Source organism: Stenella coeruleoalba (assembly GCF_951394435.1).
Source record: "Stenella coeruleoalba genome assembly, chromosome: 10".
Classification (NCBI taxonomy): Eukaryota; Metazoa; Chordata; class Mammalia; order Artiodactyla; family Delphinidae; genus Stenella; species Stenella coeruleoalba.
In genome coordinates, this window is record NC_137156.1 from 53,658,839 (window position 1) to 53,686,473 (window position 27,635).

The window sequence follows — 27,635 nt, forward strand, 5'->3', positions numbered from 1 at the left end:
TCTCATAAAATGAAGATGTTTTTCTGTTTATCAAAATTACAGGCCTGGGGACAGATTCCCAGGCAGAGTACGGAGGGTTTCCACATGTGAGAGTGGGAACGATAGGGTTTCAAGAGCTCAGCTAGAACAAGAAGTGAGTCCACATGTAGTGGCAACCAGGTGTGATGTGTCAGAGCCCAAGCAGAATGGCATTGAGGCCAAGGAAGTTGAGGGTGGAATGGTAGAGCCCAGCAGGGTGGGGAGTGCATCCGCGCAGGTGAGGAGGTGGTGGCAGAGACGGAGAACTGGCTGCACACAGGAGGATTGATCAAATAAGTAAGTATATTCAAGATAACGGAAGTCAGGTTTCTCACAGGGGGTTATTAATATGGAAAAGGAGAAACTAAAATTAACCTTATGGTGCTAGACTAGAATTGGAGTTATTGGTATAAACACATAGCTTTTGACAGATACAGCAATAGATATAAATCAGCGTGCACGCGTGTATACACACGTACGTGCATACACAAACACACACACTCCTTAGCTCTAGTCACTTAAGAGGTCTGGGGAGTAGTGATGTCCCACCAGCATTGAGTACACCTAGTGCCCAGACTTTAGTCTTTAAAGACCATTTTCTATTAAAAGAAACCAAGGATCGATCCTTGGAGAAATGATTGATTCCAGGACTGAAGCAAGGACGGTCTAAGATTTTGCTGTGTCAGAATGTAAGAATGGGGACATGTTAAAAGGACACAAAAACCAGCTTGAATGGGATCTTGATGGTCAAATTAAGGACAATTTGAGCATCAAAATAAATAAAAACAGTTAAACATTATAGCCCATTGAATACAACAGGAAACTATGTGTCTGTACAGTTATAAATATTTATTTTTTTAAAATAAATAAAATTTAAGTTTAATGAGGAACAGGATATTTACAGTTTTAAAGTACCTCTCCACAAAACACTTATTAATTACAAAATGAGTAACTTCATAGTGGAGAAGCCTGTTAGCAGCACCATAATCAAGTGATCAAAATTACATCACCAATCTTGGGGCAAAGGGAAATCATGTGTTAGTTGAAAGATGCACTGAAACTTCTGTGATACTGATGCCAAGAGTACAAAATCTGAATCCAATCATCAGAAACATCAGACAAACCTAAATTGAGGGAAATGCTACAAAATAACTGGTCTTTAACCATCAAAAGTGCCACGGTCATGAAAGCCAAGAAAAGACTGAACACTGAAGGAGACGTGATGATTAAATGCAACAGACATTCTGAACTGGATACTCCACTATAAGATATTATCGGGACAAGTGGAAAAACTCTAAGGATGGATAGTTATTAATGTAGCACTGGTAATTCCCTGACTTTGATGAATATATTGTAATTATGCAGGAGACTGTCTTTGTTTATAGAAAGTATGTCCTAAAGTATCTGAAGTGATGGAGCGTCAGTTTGGCAACTTACTCTCAGATGGTTCAAGAAAAATTTCCTTCTACTGTACTCCCAACTTTTAAGCTTTTGACTATTTTGAAATAATACTTTAAAAAAAACCCCTACATATATATATATATATATATATATATATATATACACACACCTATATAGTGCATATATATGTGAGATATACATATATATAGCGGAGCCGAAGCAAGAAATGTCAGTTGTGACCTCTGTGCATAAATACTTTAAAACCAAATTAAATTAAGCTGCTAAAGCTAGGTCTCAATCACCAGGCTGTTGCTACTATGCAGGGTTCCAAGGGCACTTTGCTGCTAGGTCCAATTCATACACTTCTGTTATGCTGCTATCATGACTAAACCTCAACAGCATAGTCAACTATTTATGACAGATTAAAATATACCAAAGTGCATAATTGTGGCAATTTTATAGATTCTTATGTAATTTAGACAGTTTGGTATGTTGTCATAATTTTGCCTTTGTGATATATTAAAGTCTCTTAACATGACATGTTGGCCAAAATATGATTCATTGACCTCATTAGTAATCAAAGAAATTCAGAAGTGAAGATATTTTTCTATTCATCAAAATTAGAAAAATTAAAAAATAATCTGATATCTAATTTCTCAGTCTTCCTAACAATTAAGGAAATGCTCATTAGGATGACCTATTTTATATCCATCACAATGACAAAAAATAAAAACACTTAAACATTCTGGGTTGGTGAGGAAATCAGTACTACTTAAACTGGCCAAGTGTTTTGAGTTGGTAATCGGTAGTAACTCTCAAAACAAACTTACAGATATCCCTTAATTGGGCAATTCTATCCCTAGAAATCTCTTAGAATTACCTGTATGTGTACATAAATTTTATGCAGAAATATGTTCACTGACAGCAACACTGAGGGAATAAAGGGAAAATCAGAAATTACCTAAGTATGAAATCATGAGAGTGTTGAGGGGGAGACTTTCAAGTTTATTTACATAAAGTTATATATTACTATACATTACTTAAGAAAAGAATTAATGGATCATGTAATTTGTAGAGGAAAAGAATGTAACTCCTTACTATTAAAAATAAGTAAAACATTTACAGTGTTCTGTACTTTATAGTCAGTTCTTATACACCTTATCCAAACCTTACTGCATACTGTGATCAGAAGGGCAGGTAACATAGCATCTCCAACCTAGGGACAAGTGAGATTCAGGAAGGTCAACCAACTTCCCAGGTGATGCAGCATAGTGTCAGAGCTTAGACCTAAGCCAACTCCAAATCTTAATGGTAGCTTTTCCCATATTTGGTTCTTGAATGTATCTTATTAAAGAGTTTATGACTTCACACTCAAAAGGCTATTGTAAAGAATGGGTATCCTTTCAAAGGGTTTTGTCATTCTGGTATAAAAATTAATAACTAAATGAAATGTGTCTAGAGATAGACTAAATTTATAAGCTACAACTGGTTTCAGTTGTTTCTGGGAGGTCACTGAGGTTTTCTTGATTTCAAGGATGATATTAGGATGATTAATCTGTCTCTTATTCAGGGTCAGAAAACCACCAAACCACTAGAAATGAGCTCCTAGAAGATGGGAGAGAACGTTCCCACCCCCAAAGATCCTTACTTTTTAGGGAGTTACAATAAAAGAGCATGCATATTTCATTTGCTTCGTTGATTATCAGTCCTCCAAAACACAGACAGTAGCAGCAGGACCCAGGACATACCATCAGGAAACTGGTCAGCATCATCATCAAACATGGCTTCCTTGAGGGCAGACTTATTGAAGGGACTGATGCTATCTGAGTAGTTATACGGATTATAGTCTCGAGAGCGTGGAGAGGAGTGAGCAGGCATCGAATGGAGCAATGAAGTTTTATTATCAAGGGCTGTTTGGCTTGAGTCAGTAGCATCACCTCCTGCTCTTGGGTCAGACATCCCAGGACCGCCACATGTCTATTAATGGGAAGGGGAAGGCAGAGCAAATTAACTCCTTTTTAAATCTCTTTGAAATTCTAAAAAGATATTTCCCTACTGCTTCAAAGGCTATTTTAAAAAGGTAACAATAACCAGCCAAAAAAAAATTAAGTAATGGAAATCAACATGACGAGTTAAAACTTACATGCAAAAAGTCACAGTTTTTTATAAAGAGATGTAAAGAAACCACAGCCATAAGGGCAAATAAGAACTGTAAAAGAATGCTGTCTCTCCTCCTAGGGAATGGACTTGAGGACAGGGGAGGGGGAAGCGTAAGCTGGGACAAAGTGAGAGAGTGGTAGTGTATATATGGACATATATACACTACCAAATGTAAGATAGATAGCTAGTGGGAAGCAGTCACATAGCACAGGGAGATCAGCTCGGTGCTTTGTGACCAGCTAGAGGGGTGGGATAGGGAAGATGGGAGGGAGGGAGACGCAGGTGGGAAGAGATATGGGGATATATGTATATGTATAACTGATTCACTTTGTTATAAGGCAGAAACTAACACACCATTGTAAAGCAATTATACTCCAATAAAAATGTTAAAATAAAAAGAATCCTGTCTCTAATGATTCCTATAGTTTCCTTGCCAGTGGCTTGATCAAGCAATATATACAATGTGACTAGCAACAGTTTCTCTATGCCAGTTAAAGATACAAAAGGACTTTCATTAGCAACACAGAACTAAAAGCTTAAGGTTGTAAATTATACAATGACAGTGTGTCCAACAAAGTATTAAAAAACCAAATTAAAAAAAGGCCTACTTAAGAAAAAATAAAAACGTCCCAAAAGGACTGCATAACTTTTGGAAGGATGCCTGATGGAGTTCGGGCACATCAACATACTTATCAAAATATCAATTGTGATCATCAATATCACCATTACCACCATCTACTGAGCAACTCTGTGCCAAGTCGTTAGCTAGGTGCTTCACAAATATCCTTTAAATATTTGCTGTGCGCCTTTTCCATGCTAGGTATTATTCTTGGCACTGGGGATATATTCTTGAACAAACGAGAGAATGCTGACTATCCTCATGAAGTTTACATTCTACTGGAGGGACAGAGATAATGAATAAGTAAAGTATGTGGTACAGTAGGAGGTAATTAGTGTATGGGAGGCAGTACAGTATTAAAGGGATCATGAGTGCCGAGGTGGGAGAGAGGAGGCTGAAGATTAAATAGGGTGGTCACTGAGAAGCTACTGGAGCAAAGACTTGGAGGAAGTGAGGAAACTGGCCATGGCTATCTGCAGGAAGAATGTTTAAGGCAGAGGGAATAGCCAAGACAAAGGCCCCGAGGCAAAAGCATGCCCAGCGCAGTGGTTAAGAATCTGCCTGCCACTGCAGGGGACACGGGTTCGATCCCTGGTCCGGGAAGATACCACATGCTGCAGAGCAACTAAGCCCATGTGCCACAACTACTGAGCCTGTGAGCCACAACTACTGAGCCCGCACACCACAACTACTGAAGCCCACGAGCTCTAGGGCCCACGTGCTGCAACTACTGAAGCCTGCATGCTGCAACTACTGAAGCCCACACGCCTAGAGCCCGTGCTCCACAACAAGAGAAGCCACTGCAGTGAGAAGCCGGTGCACCACACCAAGAGTAGTCCCTGCTCGCCACAACTAGAGAAAGCCCGCATGCAGCAACAAAGACCCAACAGAGCAAAAAAAAAACCCATGCCCAGTAAGTTGAAGGAACAGCAAGGAAGCATGTAGCTAAAGCAGAGGAGAGTAGTAGGAGATGAAGCCAGAGAGGTAAAAAGGGAAAAAAGTCTACTGTATAGACTGTGGCTTATATTTTGAAGATGGAGTCAACAGATTTCCTGCTGGACCGAGAAGGGAGGATGAGAAAAAGAGATGAGACGAGGACAACTGTTCTGTCCAAGGTTTTTGGCTGAGCAACTAGCATTGCTATCAACTGAGATGGGAAAGATCAGGAGTTCAAACAGGCAGCTGGATGTGTGAATCTGGAAATCAGGAGAGAGGTCTGGGCTGGATGGAGTCATATGATTTATTATATGCATAATAATTTTTAAGGTAGGCAGTAATATCCCTATTTTCCTTAGGAAGACATGGAGGCTTAGAAGTGATAATCTGACTAGTGAGTAAATGCCAAACTCACTTCTGCCAGAATCCACTACTTGGCCTCCTGACACTGTACCCTGCTATCACTTGGGAGAAAGTCTCAATTAAGCAGTGACTCTTACTAACCTGTTACTGGTACCATAGGCAGCTTTTGGGGTAGGGAACCTCAAATACGAGTGGTAAGCAGGTTTTTGGCATCCAGTTTACTAGGCTCATCTGCCATACAGGCACGGGGAGAAAAACAATAGCAGGAAGGAAGTCAGGAAGCAGAGCAGGGAGCCCTGTCGAGATTTGCTGAAGCATTGCAATGTTCTATAATTTTGTAAACACTGAGAAACCACAGATTCCACAGGAAATGGTGGGATAGCTTGTTTTGAGAAAAGTCTAAGCTATGAGAGAAAAGTCTAAGAAGAAGCAGAGTAAAAAAACCCCACTTTTTTGTATAATGGCGGGGTAACAAACTGAGCAATAATACTCACAAATGTCAGAAAGATGGGTCATAACATTCTTAACTGGAACCGCAGAAACTGATGAAACAACCACTATCACTACACTGAACAGGAATAAAAAAGGTTTAAACACCTTATTTTGTCCTACAAGAGCCACGTGATCTGGCCCATGTTCCTATACTGGCTTTCCTCCTGGTTCTCAACTGTACAAAGCTTGCTCCCATCTAAATGTCTTTGCACTTGCTACTTCTTTTATGGAATTCTTCTCTCCTAGATCTTGTACAGCTTTATTTAGGTCTCAATGCAAATGTCATCTTCCCTTACAACTTAATCTAAAATAGATTCACTTTACATTCTAACCTAGAACTCCACAGTACTCATCTCTACCCAAAAATATACAAGGAACTTGAGGGCAGCGACTCTGCCCAGAACAGTGCCTGGCACATGGTAGATACTCAGTAAATACTGAGTAACTGACCCCTGGAAAATTATCTTTGAAAATGACAGAAAGCAAAGTTTAAAAATAAAACAAAATCAAAAACTCTTAATGAAAAGATGTGCGATGTAATAATGTTCAAATACTCACTGAATCGCCTTCATCTTTTTTAGAATCCCTTTTCAATGGCTCATTCATATCTTCTTGACTGCGGAAGCTGAAATTCTGAATTGCTTCAGTGACACCTCTAAGAGAGCTATAAATATCTTCAGAATTCATATTTTCTGTGTCATAATCAAATGCACTATGAAAAAGACAACAATTAATTTTTATTTATCTGTAGTTTTAAAATACAAATATATTTGAGGAGATTACACCGGATATTTATAAAGACAGGATTAGAGAATGTATATGCTCTAAAGCATAATTAGCAAAACGAAACCTGACAGCTACAAATGGCTAAACAGCATGTCCCACTGATTGCCCATCAAGGGCAGCTTACAGTGACTCTAGAATGCACAGCCCTTAACAACTGGTTTGTCTTTTCACCTTCAAAAATGTTCTGACTAACCAGAGGCCAGCAAATTACGACTCCTGAAATCTTAGAATTTTTTTTTACATTTTTAAATAGTTGAGAAAAAAATCAAAACAATAACATTTCATGACACAAGAAAATTACATAAAACCCAAATTTCAGTGTCCATAAATAAAATTTTGGAACATAGCAATGCTGATTTATTTAGCTATTATCTATGGCTATTTTCACACTACAGGAGCAGAGCTGAGTAGAGGTGACAAAGACTGCATTGCCTGCAAAGCCTAAAATATTTACCATATGGCCCTTTACAGAGAATTTGCTAACCCCTGTGGTTAACTCACAATAATGGTACTGCTTAAAGAGGAGATAAATGTATTTTATATAAATCTGTAAGAAGGCTGAGAATTTTTTTGTTTGTGTTTTGCGGTACGCGGGTCTCTCACTGCTGTGGCCTCTCCCATGCGGAGCACAGGCTCCGGACGCGCAGGCCCAGCGGCCATGGCCCATGGGCCCAGCCGCGCCACGGCACACGGGATCCTCCCGGACTGGGGCACGAACCCATGTCCCCTGCATCGGCAGGCAGACTCCCAACCACTGTGCCACCAGGGAAGCCCGGCTGAGAATTTTTAACAGTGAACGTAAGTGTTACTGATCTGAATTCTACAATCAGATTCTAAAATTCAACTGAGTATGGAATTTAGCCATCAAAATTGTAACATATGTATAACATGGAAAAAACAGGCTACATGATAAGTTTGCAATTGGTCTGCAGTATAATGAAGCATCTTATAATTGTAATGAATATGATGAAGCATATGTTATGATATATGGTTAATAACACAAATCAAGCTAGTAAGTACAAATATGACCCACTAGACAAAGTGTTTTAATTTTTAAATTTTTATTTTATTTTATTTTACTTTTTTTTGGCTGCAAGGCTTGCGGGATATCTTAGTTCCCCCACAAGGGATTGAACCTGTGCCCCCTGCAGTAGAAGCGTGCAGTCCTAAGTACTGGACCGCCAGGGAATTCCCTAGGCAAAATTTTTTAAAAGGCCAGGAGATGGGAAAAATGTTAATCCATTAATGAGTTAAGAACGTCATCTGAAATATAGCCCATGCTTGAACTGCACAAGTGTGTGAAAATTTCACATGTCTTATTAAGGATCAATCTCACAGTCACATCTTTTCCTAACTATACATATTGCCATTTTATATTTAACCCTTCCCTAGTTTTTTTCTTTATTTTTACATTTTTGTCTATAAGGTTTATTTTTTCTTCTATTTTTAGAGGTGGCTGGCCAATATTAGATCTAAATAGTCATCATTATAACTTGACATCATCACTTATATTGAGTATTATAATTGAAAGACACAATTGGTAATTAATGGATTTATACAGCATATCTGAGAAACACAACTATGCTATTTAAGGCAACAAGCAGTAATTTCCAAAAGCTGTGTCCCTAAGTTTTCCTGTCACTTACAAAAAACAGTTCCATATCCTATAGATTATTATCATCTAAAGGGTTAAGTTTTGGAATAAACAACATTTTTTGAATTTGCTAAGTTTCTATGTGTCTAAGACCTTTCAAGTTGAGTAGAAATCAACTGGAATTATATTAATGTCTGTTTTTCTAAGAATGGGAAATCTGCAAATACAAACCATGATGGAAAATAACCCTTTTATTACCTTGGAGATAAAGTATTCTGCGATGTGTTGGTAGGAGAAGTAAGAGGACTGGACCAGTTGGCTGGTGACCGTGGTGTTGGTCTTGTCAAAGGACTCCCCATGGAACCCTGATGGACGGAGTCAAATAAACATTAACATATGACAGGTAGTTCAACCAAAAGGCTCTTCAGGAAGCCATACAATCAAGATGTTGAACAGCATGAGAGAGCCATACTTATAGGTCATTATTTTAAATATCCATGTACTTATCTCTAGTTTCTGTGGGAAAAAACTTTCTTCCCATTCAGAAATCTAGCTCTTTAAGCCTTTTTATTGTTCTCCTCACACACTTCCTTCTCTCAAATATTACCACAATATCTTTTTCCTCAAAGATAAAACAAGATCCCAAATTAACAATTTTAAATTAGCTCCCTGCTCTGAGACAATTTTCCTTCCTCCAACCATTATGAATGCTCAAATTCTGTTCCCTCTTGAGTTTGATTTACAAATGAATTTTACAAAGACACCAAAGGAATAGAATCTGGTCATGTTAGTAATTTGCCTATCTCTTAAAATATAACAAAACAATACTTTCTCCTTTTATTTAAAAAAATTTTTTAATTTTTATTTTTTGGCCATACCGCACAGCTTGTGGGATCTTGGTTCTCTGACCAGGAATCGAACCCAGGCCCTCAGCAGTGGATGTGAAAAGTTCTCAACACTGGACCACCAGGGAATTCCCCCTTCTTTTAAAAAAACTGACTTTGGTCCCAAGAAATTGTTCTCAGATTGTTCTCCCCTTAGACATTACCTCAATCCTGCCATAAGTGCATCTACTTTCTCCTTTATCCAATAGCAAAGGTATCGCTCTCTTTGTTTTTTTAAAACTTAAGTTCAATTCTTCAGGCATATTATGTAAATGGTTTGATACCATTTAAATATAACACTAATGTTTCATTTACTCAGATCTTACTTCTCCAAAACAAAATCCTGTGTTATCCAACCACCTATGGGCTGACAAGCCTGTTATTATTAAATGTGAACACATCCTTTAAAGCACTACCCTCCTCGGGCCTTATTTGTTATTCCTGGAATAAGTCATCCTTTCTGGTCCTCAAATAAGGACTGGTTCATCTAAAGAGCATGTCCTAATTCTCATGGCTTGCAAAGCTGATGCCCTCATCTAAGTTCTGCTACATTTCACTTTCCTTGTTCATACCCTGGCCACCGTTCACCGCCATCCTAATGTACACCAAATTATAATAGAAACATGATAGGTCTAAGAACTCTATTCTTTCCAGGAAAATATTTAATTCTGCCCAGAAAATGCTGCCCAATGCAGATACAAAAATTGTACATTAGGATCAAAGTTTACTTCATGTAAAAAAAACAAAAACAATTATTGTTAACCAGTCATCACATTATACAATGGCCAAGAAGATAACTGAAAAATACCTGGGTTCCGTTGCCAGTGTTTCGAAGGTGATTATGAAGAAGTTTGGTAGCACCATCCTGAAAAGTTTTTGGTAAAGCTCCTAATAACATTGTAAACTCTGGGGTATTGAGTTCAAATAAGGAAATCAGGACTGACTGCGCTGCCTAGAAAAGAAAGACATACAAGAAGCATATGAATATATTTTGTTTACTCAAAGGAGACCATTTTCTTCACTCAACATTTCTGTTCAATAGTGCAAGGCCATCTTTCCCAGGGAAAAAGATGTTCTTATATGCTTTAAAATTTCTTTGCTGGAAGAATAAAATCAAAAACTATTTGACTTACCATTTATTTTTTGAACGTAAGACAGGAATATGTATAACAAAAAGTATAACAAATACGACCTAACAATCAATGGCAAAAGTCAACCAGACAGTTTCTAGGATTACTCTGTCAATATATGCTCCTACTTCAGTTTTCCTAAAAAAATTATTACAAGAAGAAAGATGGATGGAAATAAGGAACTACATCCCTAAACTATACAAAGCCCATCAAGAGCAACTTAGCACTTTAATTTTCATTTTCTCAATATAGGATTCTTTTTTAACATATTTATTTCTTTATTTCTTTTTGGCTGTATCGGGTCTTAGTTGCAGCACACAAGATCTTTCGTTGTGGCGTGTGGGCTCTAAAGCACATGGGCTCAGTAGTTGCGGTGTGCAGGCTCTGTAGTTGTGGTGCGCAGGCTCCAGAGTGTATGGGCATTGTAGTTGCAGCACGTGGGCTCTATAGTTGTGGCACGCAGGCCCAGTTGCCCTGTGGTATGTGGAACCCCAGTTCCCTGACCAGTGATCAACCCATGTCCCCTGCATTGGAAAGCTGATTCTCAACCACTGCACCACCAGGGAAGTCCCATTATATTATTCTTAAATTAACTAGCTGTATTTAGTCTTCTCTCAAAGCAGCTAATCTTAACAAATCTACAATTCGAAGTTAAAACTAGTCTAATGTTTCTGTGGAAATGGGAACAAAAGAAATGTTACTCAGATCAGTTAAGAAAACATAAATTTCCTTTCTTCTTATAAAGTAATCAATTGAGTTATTAAAAGACACACTGTGAAATTCAGATTACACAGAAACTTAATTGAGAGGAGAAAGAAACCCAAATAGTTCACGATCATGACTTGTATGTAAATGTGCACATCTTGTTCTGGACCGTTTCTGACCCCACTCTATGAAAACCTAAGTGTTCCATGTTTATGACATCTAATAAACAACAGGAGGGGAATGGTGAAATTAAGTTACATTGGCACGATGACATACTACACAACACAGCCTTGAAAGATGATGTAGCTTTATACATGAAGAGACTGGGAGAGGACTATTACATACTGCTGAAGAAAAAAATTATAAAACACCAGTAACATAAGCCCATTTTGTTAAAAACAACAACAAAGTATACACTGTGTGGGTGTGTACTCTAACATGTTAATAGTGTTTAAATAAAGCTATTTGCATTTTGAAACAAAACTTTATGATCTTGTGTCTTTTTGGAACCTAAACAGTGAAAGGATCTCAAGTTAATTTGAGCAAATGAATTAATAATTGTTAAGGTATATTTTATTCCACCTAGATTTTATTTTGGTGTATGAGATGCATCTTTATTTTCTCTCTAGAGACAGATAATCCAACTGTTCCCAAACCAATGAGTGTATCCTTTCCTCATGACTCAACAAAAAAAAAAAAAAAAAAAACAAACAAAAAAACATGTCAATCAATGGTTTCTACAGTCCCATCAGTATTCTTCGTCTTGGAATATCCCCAATTCTTAATTTTGATGAAATCCAACTGATCTATTTTTTCCTTTTGTTGTTTGTGCTTTTGGTTAGAATCCACTGCCAAATCCAAGGTCATGAAGATTTATCCTTTTTTTTTTTTTTTTTTTTTGCCATATGCGGGCCTCTCACTGTTGTGGCCTCTCCCATTGCGGAGCACAGGCTCCGGACACCCAGGCTCAGCGGCCATGGCTCATGGGCCCAGCCGCTCTGCATCACGTGGGATCTTCCCAGACTAGGGCACGAACCTGCGTCCCCTGCATCAGCCGGCGGACTCTCAACCAATGCGCCACCAGGGAAACCCTATCCCTCTTTTAAGAGTTTTCTAGGTTTAGCTTTTACATTTAAGTCTTTGATCATTTTGTATTAATTTTTGTATATGGTATGAGGTAAGGGTTCAACTTCATTCTTTTGCATGTGGCTATTTAGTTGTCCCAGTACAATTTGTTGAAAAGACTATGATTTCCTTATTGAATGGTCTTTGCACCCTTGTTGGAAATCAGTTGCCCATAAACACAGGTTTTTTTCTGGACTCTCAATTCTATTCCACTGGTCTTTATGTCTAGCCTTACGTCAGTACCACACTGTCTTGATTACTATTACTTTGTATCAGGTTTTGAAATCTGGAAGTGTAAAGTCCTCCTACTTTGCTTTTTTTTTTTTCAAGGCTCTTCTGGCTATTAGGGGTTCCTTGGAATTCCATTAAGAATTTTGGAATCAGCTTGTCAATTTTTGCAAAGCCGGCTGGGAATATGGTAAGGATTACACTGAATTTGTAGATCACTTTGGGAAGTATTGCCATCTTAAGAATATTAAGTATTCTGATCCAAGATCCAATGGAAAATGATTTTCCATTTATCTAAATCTTCTCTAATTTCTTTCAATATTATTTCATAGTTTCTACTATAAATTTTGCACTTCCTTTTAAAAATTTATCCCTATTTTAATCTTTTAAATGCTACTGTAAATGGAATTGTTTTCTTAATTTCATTTTTGGATTGCTCATTTCAAGTGTTTAGAAATACAATTGATTTTCATATATTGATTTTGTATCCTGAAACCCTGCTGAATGTGTTTATTAGTTCTAATGTTTTTTTAGTGATTCTGAAGGATTTTCTATAAATAAAATTGTATCATTTGCAAACAGAAATAGTTTTACTTTTCTTCCTTTCTCTCTTTCTTTTTTTTCTTTTTTCTGGCCTAACTATCCTGGCTAGAAACCAGTGAACCCTGCTACAATGTTTTACAGAAATGGTGAGAGAAGACATCCATTTCTTGTTCCTGACTTTATGGAGAAAGCATCCAATCTTTCACATTAAGTAGCTGTGGATATTAGTAATAGCTGTAGAGGTGCCCTGTATTGGGTTTAAGAAGTTCCCTTCCCTTGATAGTTTGTTTAGTTTACGATTTTTTGTTTTTGTTTTAATCATGAAAGACGTTAGATCTTGCCAGATGCCTTTTCTGTTGAGATAATCATGTGGTTTTTGTCTTTTTACTATTGATGTGGAGTACTACAATAGACTTTCAGATGTTAACCTTACATTCCTGGGATAAATTACATGTGGTCTTGGTGTATAATTCTCTTTTTATATGTTGTAGAATTTGGTTTGCCAGGATTAAAAGGGTCCATATTTGTAAGAGACATTGATCTGTAGTTTTCTTTTTGTGTGTGATGTCTTTGGGTTTGTTATCAAGATAAAATTGTCCTCACAAAATGAGTTGGAAAGTGTTCCTTCCTCTTCTGTTTTTTAAGGAAGAGTTTGTGAAGAACTGATATTAATGCTTGGTAGAACTCACCAGTTAAACCATGTGAGCCTGGGCTTCTCTCTGTCGGTGGTTTTTTAATTACTAAATCAAACTCTTTACTTGTTCTATTGACTTCTTGAGTCAATTTTGGTAGTTTGTGTCTTTCTAGAGATTTGTCCTTTTCATCTAAGTTAACTACTTATTGGCATACAATATTGTAACATTCCTTTATAATCCTTATTATTTCTGTAAGGTTAGTAATAATATTCCCTCTTTCATTTCTAATTCTAGTAATTTGAGTCTTCTCTTTTTTTCTGTCAATCTAGCTAAAAGTTCATCAATACTGTTGATCTTTCTAAAAAACACAACTTTTGGTTTCACTAATTTTCTCTATTGTTTTTCTATTCTCTATTTTATTAATTTCTGCTTAATCTTTATGTGTTTTGTCTTGTTTGGCTTGGTTTTAAAAATTGAAGTACAGCTGCTGTACAATATTATACGTTATAGGTGTACAATATAGTGATTCACAATTTTTAAAGGTTATACTTCATTTGTACTTATTATAAAATATTGGCTATATTCCCCATTGTACAATATATCTTTGTGACTGATTTCATACCTAATAGTTGGTACCTCATAATTCCCCACTCCCATATTGCCCCTCTCCTGCTGGTAACCACTAGTTTGTTCTCTGTATCTGTGACTATGCTTCTTTTTTGTTATATTCACTAGTTTGTTATATTTTTTAGACTCCCCATGTAAGTGATATCATACAGTATTTGTCTTTCTCTGCCTGACTTATTTCACTTAGTATAATGCCCTCCAAGTCCATCCATGCTGCTGCAAATGGCAAAATCCCATTCATTTTTATGGCAGAGTAGTATTCCATGGCATATATATACATCACATCTTCTTTATCCATTCACCTGTTTTTTTTTTTTAAAGATTATTATTTTTTTTGATGTGGACAATTTTTAAAGTCTTTATTGAATTTGTTACAATATTGTTTCTGTTTTATGTCTTGGTTTTTTGGCCCTGAGCCATGTGAAATCTTAGCTCCCTAAGCAGGGATCAAACCCACACCCCCTGCATTGGAAGGCGAAGTCCTAACCACTGGACTGCCAGGGAAGTCCCTTCATTCATCTGCTGATGGACACTTAGGTTGCTTCCATCCATATCCTGGCAATTGTAAAAAATGCTGCTATAAACATTAGGGTGCATGTATCTTTTCAAATTATTTCAAACATTTCAAATAATGTTTTTTTTAAATTAATTAATTTATTTTTGGCTGCATTGGGTCTTCGTTGCTGTGCGTGGGCTTTTCTCTAGTTGTGGTGAGCAGGAGCTACTCTTTGTTGTGGTGCAAAGGCTTCTCATTGGGGTGGCTTCTCTTGTTGCAGAGCACGGGCTCTAGGCACACGGGCTCAGTAGTTGTGGCTCGTGGGCTCCAGAGCACAGGCTCAGTAGTTGTGGCACACAGACTTAGTTGCTCCACAGCATGTGGGATCTTCCTGGACCAGGGCTCGAACCCGTGTCCCCTGCATTGGCAGGCAGATACTTAACCACTGCGTCACCAGGGAAGTCCCTATTCTTAGTTTTTGAGAAACCTCCATAGTGTTTTCCACAGTGGCTGAACCAATTTACATTCCCAAAAACAGTGTATGAGAAGGTTCCCTTTTTTCCACATCCTCGTCAACATTTGTTATCTGTGTTCTTTTCGATAATAGCCATTCTGACCGGTATGAGGTGATATATCACTGTGGTTTTGATTTGCATTTCCCTGATGATTAGCGATGTTGAGCATCTTTTCCTGTGCCTGTTGGCCATCTCCATTTCCTCTTTGGAAAAATGTCTATTCAGTTCTTCTGCGTATTTTTCAATTGGGTTGCTCATTTTTTTTTTTTTTTTTTTTTTTTTTGCGGTACGCGGGCCTCTCACTGCTGTGGCCTCTCTCGTTGCAGAGCACAGGCTCCGGACGCACAGGCTCAGCGGCCATGGCTCACGGGCCTAGCCACTCCACAGCATGTGGGATCTTCCCAGACCGGGGCATGAACCTGTGTCCCCTGCATCGGCAGGCGGGCTCTCAACCACTGCGCCACCAGGGAAGCCCCTGGGTTGCTCATTTTTTTGATGTTGAGTTGTATGAGTTGTTTATAAATGTTGGATATTTATCCCTTATTGGTCATATCATTTGCAAATATTTTCTTCCATTCAATAGGTTGTCTTTTTGTTTTGTTTATGGTTTCCTTTGCTCTGCAAAAGCTTTTAAGTTTAATTAGGTCCCATTTGTTTATTTTTATTTCCTTTGCTTTAAGAGATGGATCCAAAAAAGTATTGCTGTGATTTATGTCAGAAAGTGTTCTGCCTATGTTTTCCTCTAGGATTTTTACAGTCTTACATTTAGGTCTTTAATCCATTCTGAGTTTATTCTTATATATGGTGATAGAGAATATTCTAATTTCATGCTTTTACATGTAGCTGTCCAGTTTTCCCAGCACTAGTTACTGAACAGATTATCTTTTCTCCATTGTATATTCCTGGCTACTTTATCATAGGTTAATTGACCACGTGTGCATGGGTTTTATTTCTGGGCTCTCTATTCTGTTCCATTGATCTATGTGTCTGTTTTTGTGCCAGTACCATACTGTTTTGATTATTCTGGCTTTGTCAACAGAGCTAGATACAGAATGCAAGAAACGAATGATTAGGGTTGAAGAGAAGTCTCAGGAAGAAGGTGAAGAGAACAGAGGAGGGTCTAGAAAGGAACTCCCCAGAAAATAAATAACCTATGTTTTTGAGCATATGGAAAATCTTAGCCATGAGCATATGACAGAGATGTTGAACCTAACAACAAGTACTTAAAAAACATGTGGGGGAAAAAAAAAAGGAAAATGAAAAGGTAAATTATTAACACCAGGACAAATAAAGCTTCTGTAAGGAAGGAGGCTGTAATAAACCACTTGGCGTAGGGGTGAATACTTCCACAGTCAAAATTAAATCTTTTCTATTGAGTACCAACAATTGATTCATAAGTATTTTGAAGGTTATGGGGAAAGACATAGGAAAGGATAGGGGAAAGTTAAGTCTTAATTTACAAAGGTAGACAGACATATATAATGACTAAATTTATCAATGGATCAATAAATAATGCCTAAAATTAATAAATCAAGAAACAGTGCAAGCTCTTATTTGAAATATATAGGTAAATGTGAGGGGAAAGATTTGAAATATTTTGAATGGCTATAAGATTAGAGGTTGGGAGGACTGTTTCAAAGACAGTTATCTTTAATTCTAAGTTTGAAAATTATACTCATATTAATTGGATAAAATTTAAAATAAAATTTAAAAGAGAAGATATTTTTTAAAAAAGGTCTTTATATTACCAGGTAAATAACTCTATGCTAACTGGTAACATCCTGAAAATATTAGCTTCCTTCACTGGCAATCCAAAATGACTGACTTGCTTTTCTAATTTATCTTCTAAATCCTAAATTAAAACATACCTTCCGAACATCAGAACTTTTGGGTTCTGTTGTCCAAGTGATGACCCGAGACACTGCCAGGCGAGTTTCACTGGAATTTATAAAATCTCCTGGATCCATCTGTTTGGCCAGAGTTTCTATGTATTTAAGGATAGCAACCTTCACCTGCAGAGGGATGCACAATGAGAGAGGACAATCAGCTGGTCATTGAGGGGCAATGAGAACACGTCAGAAATAATTAGGTGACTTTTTTTTTTTTTTTGGCTGCACTATGTGGCATGTGGGATCTTAGTTCCTCCACGGGGGATCAAACCCATGCCCCCTGCAGTGAAAGTGCAGAGTCTTAACCACTCGACGGCCAGGGAAGTCCCTAGGTGATTATTTTTTTGACAAATACAAAATGAATAAGCATCAACAACAAAAGAGAAGTTATACAATCACCTACCTACCAGAGGTACAAGTATATGAAAATGTGGATTTTTTTCACACACAGCAGAACTTATAAGTTTCATTCCCCATTCAAACATTTAGCAGTGTTTGAACTGCTAAAGACTCTCTTGATAAGATCAGACACTTCTCCTTGAGTCTGCCTTCAGAGATTACAGCTGACTCTTGTCTAGATTTCCCTAGGAACCAGTCTTTATAAATTGAAGTACAATTTGCCTCTTGGGGAAATCAAAGAATTTTGGAAATAAGCTATTATAAATCAACTGGGTAATCAAGGTGGGCAATACAGGTTTTTGGCAAACATACAGTAAGACTCACACAATGAGATCAGGTTCCTTAATAGGTCCATCAACGGCTAGAACTACGTCTCAAAATAAATGTGACAAAAAAGTTTTACACAAGTATCACTGGAGAAGAGACAATACTTATCTGTATAAAAGAACTATCATATATGAGTTTAAAAAGTCTTATTATTCTCCCAGGAATTCCTGACGCATGGGTGGCATGGTGGGTAGGTGTGTGGTAGGATGCAGGCTTCCAAGTAAGCAGGAGGTGGGGCAAAGCACACATGCTTCTCTCTTAGCTGCAGCCTTCTTTATCCTTAGGGTAAGCCATTGTTAAATAATCTCCCCTTTCTCAGGCATGTTGGGGTAGAAAAAAAGTTTGAGAACCACTGTTTTTAAAGTCACATCTAACATTCTAGGATTTCTAAGTAATGGTTCTCTAAGACTTTACCAGTGCCCTTTAGAAACGGCACCTGGCACAGTGCACAGTCCTTGTACACAGCAGATTCTAAACACATATTAAATGCTGATTTGCTGACTTAGAAAAAGGAAGGTTTAAATATATTAAAATAGTGACTTTGAAAAAATATTGTCAAAGATTAAGGTAATCAGGTTTTCTATACTCCTTCCCTTATTATTGATCTTAAGATGTCATTTTTCTCACTCAATCCAAATAAGGTCTCTGGGAAGTACTAAGCCAAGTTAATATATAGGAAGTAATATGTTAAAGTTCTGACTCTTGTACATTTTCCCCCTTCTGCTTCCAGTTTAAAAAAAAAGACAGAATGCATCAACTTACATTCTTCATTTCATAATAAATGAATTTTAAGAAGAAGTAACTATAACTTTAAGAAATGTACTGAAAAAAACAAGAATTAACCTATCAGCCATCATGAGTAAATTGTACAGGGGAGAGGGAAAGAGATTTATGGTTACTTTTGCAGCAGCAGGCCCAACTACATTATGGCAGCACATAACATTCTGAATTCTTGAAGCCACGTCACCTTTTTTCAGTGTGACTGGCTGAAAGGTGACTATAGTAAATCAAAGAATGAACATCAATGTATTTTGTTTTTTTGAATATATTTATTTGCACTATGTGAGATTCAGTTAGTTCCGTGTCTTGACAATTTATAGGGAGGTATGTAAAGTTTTTAAAGGGTTTCACAGAATAGGTGTGTATACTATACCAAAGGCAAAATAACCATGATACACATATAATCATTTGAAAATTTACATTTTGGTAGAATATTTCACAAGGTTCTATACATGGTCTGTACTCTGAATAACATAAACATGCATTCTTCTTCAGAGAGGAAAAACAATCTAGTCGCTAAGGTGCGTATAATTCTAAACCTGTTTATGAAACTCAGAAAAAAAAGTCAACAAAATTCCATTTATTTTAAAAAATATTACTCAAATAGAATCACTGTATGTGATTTCCCCCTATTTTATTGCTTCCTTTCTGACATTTACCCACATGATACTCTGTGAGAGATGTAAAATTTTATCTGAAAGATCCAGCACTTCTTCAATAAAGAATTTTTATGCATCTCATACTCAAGTTATTTGTGTTTTTCTACAACCTGTTAAGTTTTTAATTCTTAATCCTGTCACCCATCTGAAAGTTACTTTTATTTTCAGCATAAGGTGTAGCTCTAATAGAACGTCTCCGTGCTGTCTTAAAACATCAATTTATGAGTTGAAGAGTGATCTTCCCCTACAGCTTTACGTGTGTGTGTATATGTGTGTATATATAATATATAAAAGCCAAGCACATACTATGTTCGTATTATATATTATGGTTTATAAATAATACACATATATTATACATAGACTGTTTCTCTAAAAGTCCTATATACAAAAGCCATATATACATATATGCATACAGGTATACATGGCTTTTAGAGAAACAGTCTAGGTATATGTATTATATATATGTATATGTATATAGGGCTTTTAGAGAAACAGTCTGTGATTCTAGTCTCCAGTATGACTTTTTTTAAAAAAATAAATTTATTTATTGTTTTTATTTTTGGCCGCGTTGGGTCTTCATTTCTGTGCACGGGCTTTCTCTAGTTGTGTCGAGTGGGGGCTACTCTTCATTGTGGTGCGCGGGCTTCTCATTGCGGTGGTTTCTCTTGTTGTGGAGCATGGGCTCTAGGAGCACGGGCTTCAGTAGTTGTGGCTTGTGGGCTCAGTAGTTGTGGCTCGCGGGCTCTAGAGCGCAGGTTCAGTAGTTGTGGTGCACGGGCTTACTTGCTCCGCGGCACGTGGGATCTTCCCGGACCAGGGCTCGAACCCATGTCCCCTGCATTGGCAGGTGGATTCTTAACCACTGCGCCACCAGGGAAGCCCCAATAGTATGATGTTTTAATTATATGTTTTCCACTGTCTTTCTCTTCAGGACTTCAGCAACTTTATTCTCTCCTTCAACTCACCTATCACCCTTATTTCTTAAGCTAATGGTTTAGACCTCCATTTCTACTGGGCCATGAAACATATGTTTTCAACAGCACTTGAATACCTACCACCAGTACCTAAATCATAACTCTTATCATAATTTACAGTTTATCATGTATTATAAACAATAATGATAGGAAATTGTAAGTTTTATATTCCTATGCTAGGCTTAGACAAAAAAATAAGTTTAAACAGTATTTATCAATAATATCAAGTAAATTATTCTCTTTCTGCAGGTCACTTTTTAAAATCAAAACAGATGGATCCTTTTTCACAAAGCAGTTCTGAGAAAATAACATTATGTTGAGTATAAGTCAACCCTGGTAAGAAACATAATTGTGATTTTAAGGTAAAATCATATTCAGAAACTTAAAGGAAAATCAATCCAAGGCAATATTGCATACAGAAACATACTTCGTGCAGAATAGAGCAGAAAATACAAGGCTTATAAATGCTCATATGCTTGTTATTTCCCTGACTTTAACCTCTTTTTAATTTAAGAAAACTCACTAAGAAACATCTTTAGTAAAGAATTCAGGGCAGATCTTTTATATTATCTTTTCTTTTATGTTAAATAATTATTTTTAATCAAAAATTGGAATCTACCTAGTTTTCACTTAAAATAACTAGAAAATGTGTGCTAATAACAATGAAGGAAGTTAATCCTGAATCTAAATTTTGTGCACACATTAGAAAATCACATTGCAAAAAGAAAAAAAGGTTACTGTTTCAGTTAAGAACTGGAGAATAGCACTGACATCAAACTTAAAAAGTTCTGCTTACTGAAATACATAGGCAAAACTGACATTTTGCCCAGAATAACTCTTCAAATGCCTAACTTAAAAAAAAAAAAAGGATTGGGAAATCACAAACATAAAATTAGATAAGATTTTATAGAGCGAGTTTGCATAACAGCTTAGGGTTAGCGGCCATACTTGTGTTGCCTTCTAAACATGTATCCCCAGTAAGCTTCTCCAAAAGATAATCTGGTATCAAATAACATTTAAAATCAAATCCATGCATGCTTTATAGGCTTATAAAGGTTAGTAGTTGAATATATAGATGCATACAAACATTATCTGAAACACTGCAGTTTGTAAAGAGAGTTAAGAAAAGAAATAATGCAGATTAAAACAAAACCAGAAAAAACCTTGGAACTCCAAAAAGAGTGAAGCTGGTCCCGAAGTGCTGGCTTGACTGTCTGAAAGTTTATAAAAACAAAATCCACTGATTGAACAGCTTCTTGTGTGACAGAAATACAAATATTAGCATAACTTTATGAATAAAATACTTCAGTTCCTTAAAATGTCATCAAAAGGCCTCAAATTTTTACCTTCAAGCTTGGTGTCTGGGTCTGATCAACTGTAAATCTCATTAGAATATTGAACTGAAGATCATTTGGAAAAGATTCTCTGAAATAAGGAAAGAACAAAATAAAATAAAAATTAAGCCAGCAAGTAAACATTTAGCAAACTTAACAGAAGATTATGTTTAATACCAAACAAAACACAATGTCATTCAGAAAGCATGCATGAAGTAGCACCTGTATGTGGTATATAGTCTATGTGGTAAAGTATACGATAAAAGCTACTCCCAGAAGAATCTGAACGTCTGAATTTATACCCTGTAAGTATAAATTTAACCCCCTGTCGGGGGTTAAAAAGCAACACTATAGCAAAGAATGATCTCTTGCCTCATTTATAGATTTAATCAGAAAAATGTTAGTTAAAGTTTAATGTAATGTTAAACTTTAATGTAATGTTAAAGTTCAACATTATCAGAGAAGTTTCCATACCTAATATCTGAATTCTAGACTCACCTCAACTTAGTAAATGGATATTTGAAATAAGTCACTTCAACAATCTACACAAGAAAGTAGAAATATATCATTGGTTCAAAATCTTCTGAAAAAAGAATGCATAATAAAACATTCTTTTTAAACTTAGAAAATATTTTTATCTTTACACTAGACTGAATAAAATCTTCAACTCTACTTTGCAGTTACATCTTAATTAAAATAAAACACTACCTTGAATTACTCAACCAATGTTAATAAAATTTTTAATAGATTAAATGCAGTGTTTGAACTAAGGATCAACGCTGCATTAAATATACCATGTAAATGGGCAACATCAATAATTTTCAAATGGAACTCATGCAATCTACATAGTTTGAAAAGACTCAGAAATCTGAACTTTTAACAAAGAAACGAAATATTCTTGATTACTACCGGGTAAACTTGAAATACATGAAGAAAATCTTACCTTGTAACATCGAGGGCTTTCTGAACTTTTGCTTGAACAGACCCAAGCAAATCAGCACCCATTTTTTTTAGTAGTTGGGTCAGCAGTACAAACAACCAATCTTGAAGATCATCTTTGTGGACTTGTATGAAGTCCACTAAAGTCTCCAAAAACATGCTGAACACCTACAGTGGATAAACGGGGGAGGGAGGAGAAAAAGGAGGAAATATTGACCTCTATGATCAATTCAAAACTGAAATAGAAAGGAATACAGGAATCAGAGGCACAGCGATTGGCAGCCAAGCGGAAAAACAACCTCTCTTGCTTTTCATTGGACTCTGTGATACAAGAGTACATCTGAACTGTTATCCAACTTCTGCTGAAGTTCGACAATTAGCTATTCCATGCAGCATCACTTGGTAAAGAAACTTTGGCTATAATGGCTGGCACACCTAAGGTCGTCAATGATGCCACAGCTTAAACTGCAATCTATTTTATCTGAAATTCAGGGCAAGGAACTACCTATGGTCTCATCAGCCCCCAGCTCTTTGGAAGACTGGCAGTGAGTTAATCAGAGGTCGACTATGCTGACAGCTACCTTAACACATAAGATGATTTTGGTATAACGTGCTAATTGGAGACTTCTTAGTTCTCAAAATGTCAGTGGTCACAAAATTTTTTGGTATAAGACATATTATTTATTAAAACTGCCCCAAAAGTAATTTTAAATGACCTGGGATAACTATAACTGTACCTAAAATAAATAAAATCAGGATACAAATCTACATCTACATTTTAATGATTTCTAAAAAGTCCTAGATGGCATGCTATTAGTCTCCATTTCTATTGACCGGTTTTATACTGTTTCCAATATTAATCTACAAGTTTGAAACTTTTTGGAAGATTCAGGAAAAATTTAAGGGAAGGGAAGCTAAAATTCTTAAGTGCTTTATCTCATTAAAAATACTTATGGGGGGGCTTCCCTGGTGGCGCAGTGGTTGAGAGTCTGCCTGCGGATGCGGGGGACACGGGTTCGTGTCCCGGTCTGGGAGGATCCCACGTGCCGCGGAGCGGCTGGGCCCGTGAGCCATGGCCGCTGAGCCTGCGCGTGGAGCCTGTGCTCCGCAACGGGAGAGGCCACGGCAGTGAGAGGCCCGCGTACCGCAAAAAAAAAAAAAAAGAAAAAAAAAAAAAATACGTATGGGGGAGGCTTCCCTGGTGGCGCAGTGGTTGAGAGTCCGCCTGCTGATGCAGGGTCACAGGTTTGTGCCCCGGTCCGGGAGGATCCCACATGCCGCGGAGCGGCTGGGCCTGTGAGCCATGGCCGCTGAGCCTGCGTGTCCGGAGCCTGTGCTCCGCAACGGGAAAGGCCACAACAGTGAGAGGCCCGCGTACCACAAAAAACAAAAAACAAAAACTTATGGGGACTTTCCTGGTGGTCCAGTGGTTAAGACTCCACGCTTCTACTGCAGGGGGCAGGGGTTCGATCCCTGGTTGGGGAACTAAGATCCCACATGCCGTGTGGCACAGCCAAAAAATTAAATAAAACAAAACAAAACTAAGGAAAAGTGACTTATGGTAAGGTTATATCTCCTCAATAAATTCAATATCATACAGGAAAATTTATTTCTAGGTAAAGAGGGAAAAGCTCTTAAGACAATGTCAGCCATGTTGTATTATATGAGATAATTTATAATCACAATGGATTATAAAAACTATGGTTTCAAAAGTTAAGCTCAAAGTAACTACACTAATTTGAAAATTAAAGAGTTTTGTTCTCAATATATATTTTATTTCTTGAATTTCCTTTATATAGTTATACATGAACTCCTTTTCTTATGTTAGAAATGAAGGATTTTTATCTATCAGAATTATAACTAAGCTTTTCAACATTTGAATCTGAGTTAGAAAAAGTACACTTTAGCTACTTGCTCAAGATACTGTCTGTAAAAGCAGAAACTATGACCACTTTGAATTTTCTGTTACCTCTGACCCCCAGGCAGTAAGTACCTGCTTCAACACTGTTCTTATTCACAATGCAGACCATTAACTCCGGTCCTAACCCCACCCACAACCCGTGGCCCATAGCTTCACTGAAATTGTCTCTGGCTCCCTCCTCAGGGCTTGAAGGCTGCTGAGGAACTTCACTAGACCTGCTCTGCGACAAGTCCATGTGTCTAATCTAGTAATCACTCTTATTGGTACCTGGCAAATCTGTCAAGTGATGTCCTGGAGTCAGTCAGTACCTGCCTAGAAAGTCAAATGTTAAATATTCAGGAATATTGTGAGCTGGTTGGTGGCTTGAAATCAGCCATGTGGGAATATTTACACCTCAGAATTTATAACAAACATTACAAATCAGGGCTTCCTGCCCCCTCTCAAACATGGTTTACCAGTACAACACTCTAATTCTTTGGTTCACTTTCACTCTTATTGTTTCAACTCTTGCCTATTTTCCTGAAGAGTCCAACTTTAAGCTTTCTCTATGCCAAAATCCATTTTGAAAATCATAGACGTTAGAATGCTCAAGTCAACCCTCCCATTTTATCTGGTTCTCAGGAAACTGAGAACTAGAAAATTAAGTGACTTCCCAAGGTTTCCACAGCTAATCAATGGCTAAGTCACTTGGTTTTTAGTTGTGTTCCATCCGCTCTGTTACTAGACAACTTACCTCATCTACTTTACTGTCATTCATAATAAAATTCTCCACTGACTTTTCCCTCACTTTGATTTCCTCTACAGCTATCCTTCTCATAATCGTTTCTCCAAGGAAGAGCCAATTTTATTCCTCTGTTAAGACTAATCTTGCTTTCTATATTCTTGTTCTTTAAAGTATGGTCTCCTCTATCTTTACTCTTTTATTCTCAACCTAAATTCTTTGTTTACAGATGCAGAAGACACTGTCTCAAGAATTTCTCCTTCAATTTCCATCCTATTGCACCCATCAATTATCTTCTAATCGTGATATATAATAGCTTTTTCATTAGCTTAGCATGCTTAGCCATTCTGTAGCTTGACACTGTTTTTCCTCTTATTATCTCCCTTCCTTCTTTCATTCTTTTTACCAGGCATTTTCCTTTTGCATTCTAAATAAGGAGAGATGTAAGAGCCAGTCTTCATCCTGATTCTCTTTTCACCGAAAGTATGACTTCCTTGACAGGGCCTCTCTGTCCTAGCCTACTAGGCCCCAAAATAACCTCTAGAATAGCTCTCACTTTTGGCCTTCCTCAAATCTGTTGATCACAACATCATCGTAGGCACCAATTCTTTCTGACCTCAAGTCTGGATTTCTGTAACAGGCCAGAAAGTAAATATCCTAGGCTTTGCAGGCCATATAGTGTGTCACAACTACTCAGCTCTGTCATCGTAGCACGGCCATAGACATTATGCAAACAAGTGAGCACAGCTGTGTTCCAATAAAACTTTATTTACAAAACAGACGGCTGGCCAACTCATACTTCTTTCTCATTATCAGATTGTGACATCACTCTTTTGATAGAAACGAAATCCTTTCATGTCCCTTCACTGTCTATAGAATAATGTCTCCAAGGCTTAGACGAAGTTCTAACTCTCCAGACTCATGCTGGACCCTTTGGCAACATAAACTCTTTGTCCCTGAACACATCTCACACACACTCTGCATTTTCTACCACACTCCCTAATCCCCCTATTTACACAAAGTGCATGACTTCCTACAAAGCTTACCACTCAAGACCCAGCCAAAAAGCTTCTTGGACCTCTTTAGATAATAGCCACTGATCATCCCTACTTGGAACTTGTAGTGGGGCTAGCTTTATGGTGCTATTTCACTTTTTCTGAATTTATATCATCTTCCCATCTGGAATATATAACATTTGAGAAAAAAGACTATATATTTTTTAGTCTTGTATCACCAATTAGAACGAAGCCTAAAGTTATCAGAGGCTGAGGACCAAATTAAAAAGTTGTTCAGGGCTTCCCTGGTGGCGCAGTGGTTGAGAGTCCACCTGCCGATGCAGGGGACGCGGGTTCATGCCCCGGTCCGGGAGGATCCCACATGCCGCCGAGCGGCTGGGCCCGTCAGCCATGGCCGCTGAGCCTGCGCGTCCGGAGCCTGTGCTTCGCAACGGGAGAGGCCACAACAGTTAGAGGCCCGCGTACCACACACACACACACACAAAAATGTTGTTCAATGAATGTGCAGGAAAAGTTCCTTAAAGAGTAAGAATTTCCTCATAAGTAAATAAACCTTACCCTGCAATTGGTGGCCAACCCTTTTTCTCAATGCAAGGGAAGATATGTAAGACCTTCCTTTCATGGCAGCCAAGATTTTCTTTTTCTTTCCTATAGTCTTTCTGACATCTCCCACTTCTCTGGACTCAGGCTAGTCACGCCGGGAAGGCCCTTTCTTCTCATCCTGACATAATCCAAAGTTTATGTTCCTGTCAAGATCTGAATTGCTATTTTCTTAAAAAAGACTTCTCTGAGTCTCTAATCAAAAGTAGAAATTTCTTTTGATTAGATAAAATGTGAGTATAACTGAATAAAAATGTAGACATGTTATTTATGGTACCCTATATATAGAATTATACTATATTTTTCAAAATACTTATATCTTATCAATGGTACTTACTAAATGATAAATATATGCATATATATATATATCCATCCAAAATATACATTGGAAATTTTGCATAAAATTTCTTACTTGACTGCCCTATCACAGAGAGTTCACTGTCAGATGTTGATATTCTCCCATTTCCTTATCTATGATTAAAGGAGAAAGAGGAAAGTGGACACATTAATATAGTACTAGGGCTAAAAATTTGATTTCAGAACAGAAAGCTGAGAATCACTGCTCCTTAAACAGCCCTGTTTGCTTTTGTGGAATGCCATTAATAGACTATTAGAAAGCTCATATGTGGAGGTTGGAATTCAATTAAAAAAATTAATTGTGAAACTTGGGAATTACTTTTTTAATAATTCAATGAAACCAACCTTCAATGGAATCTATTTATAACTGTAGTTTATTGGAAAATTATAATATTTGAGCTATTACAATTGAGGCAGCCTTTTCTTAACCTCTTATATCTTAGGTGTGCCAGTCATCCAATA

At 37.3% G+C, this 27,635-nt stretch overlaps 1 protein-coding gene across 12 annotated transcripts in view; it reads right to left on the bottom strand.

Moving 5' to 3' along the window:
• Nucleotides 1–27,635, bottom strand: part of CLASP2 (cytoplasmic linker associated protein 2) — a 178,333-nt gene that overhangs the window by 11,701 nt on the left and 138,997 nt on the right. For 7 of the 12 annotated variants that reach the window (XM_079934505.1, XM_079934502.1, XM_079934504.1 and 4 more), the window contains 8 exons: nt 22,563–22,726; nt 21,632–21,710; nt 21,449–21,499; nt 17,126–17,269; nt 10,062–10,205; nt 8,628–8,734; nt 6,548–6,701; nt 3,168–3,396 (listed from right to left, as the gene is read on the bottom strand). In XM_079934505.1, the coding sequence (XP_079790631.1) occupies nt 3,168–3,396; nt 6,548–6,701; nt 8,628–8,734; nt 10,062–10,205; nt 17,126–17,269; nt 21,449–21,499; nt 21,632–21,710; nt 22,563–22,726 (1,072 nt within the window). The remainder of the gene's footprint in view (nt 1–3,167; nt 3,397–6,547; nt 6,702–8,627; nt 8,735–10,061; nt 10,206–17,125; nt 17,270–21,448; nt 21,500–21,631; nt 21,711–22,562; nt 22,727–27,635) is intronic. The other 5 variants (XM_079934507.1, XM_079934506.1, XM_079934503.1 and 2 more) reach the window with 1 other exon arrangement.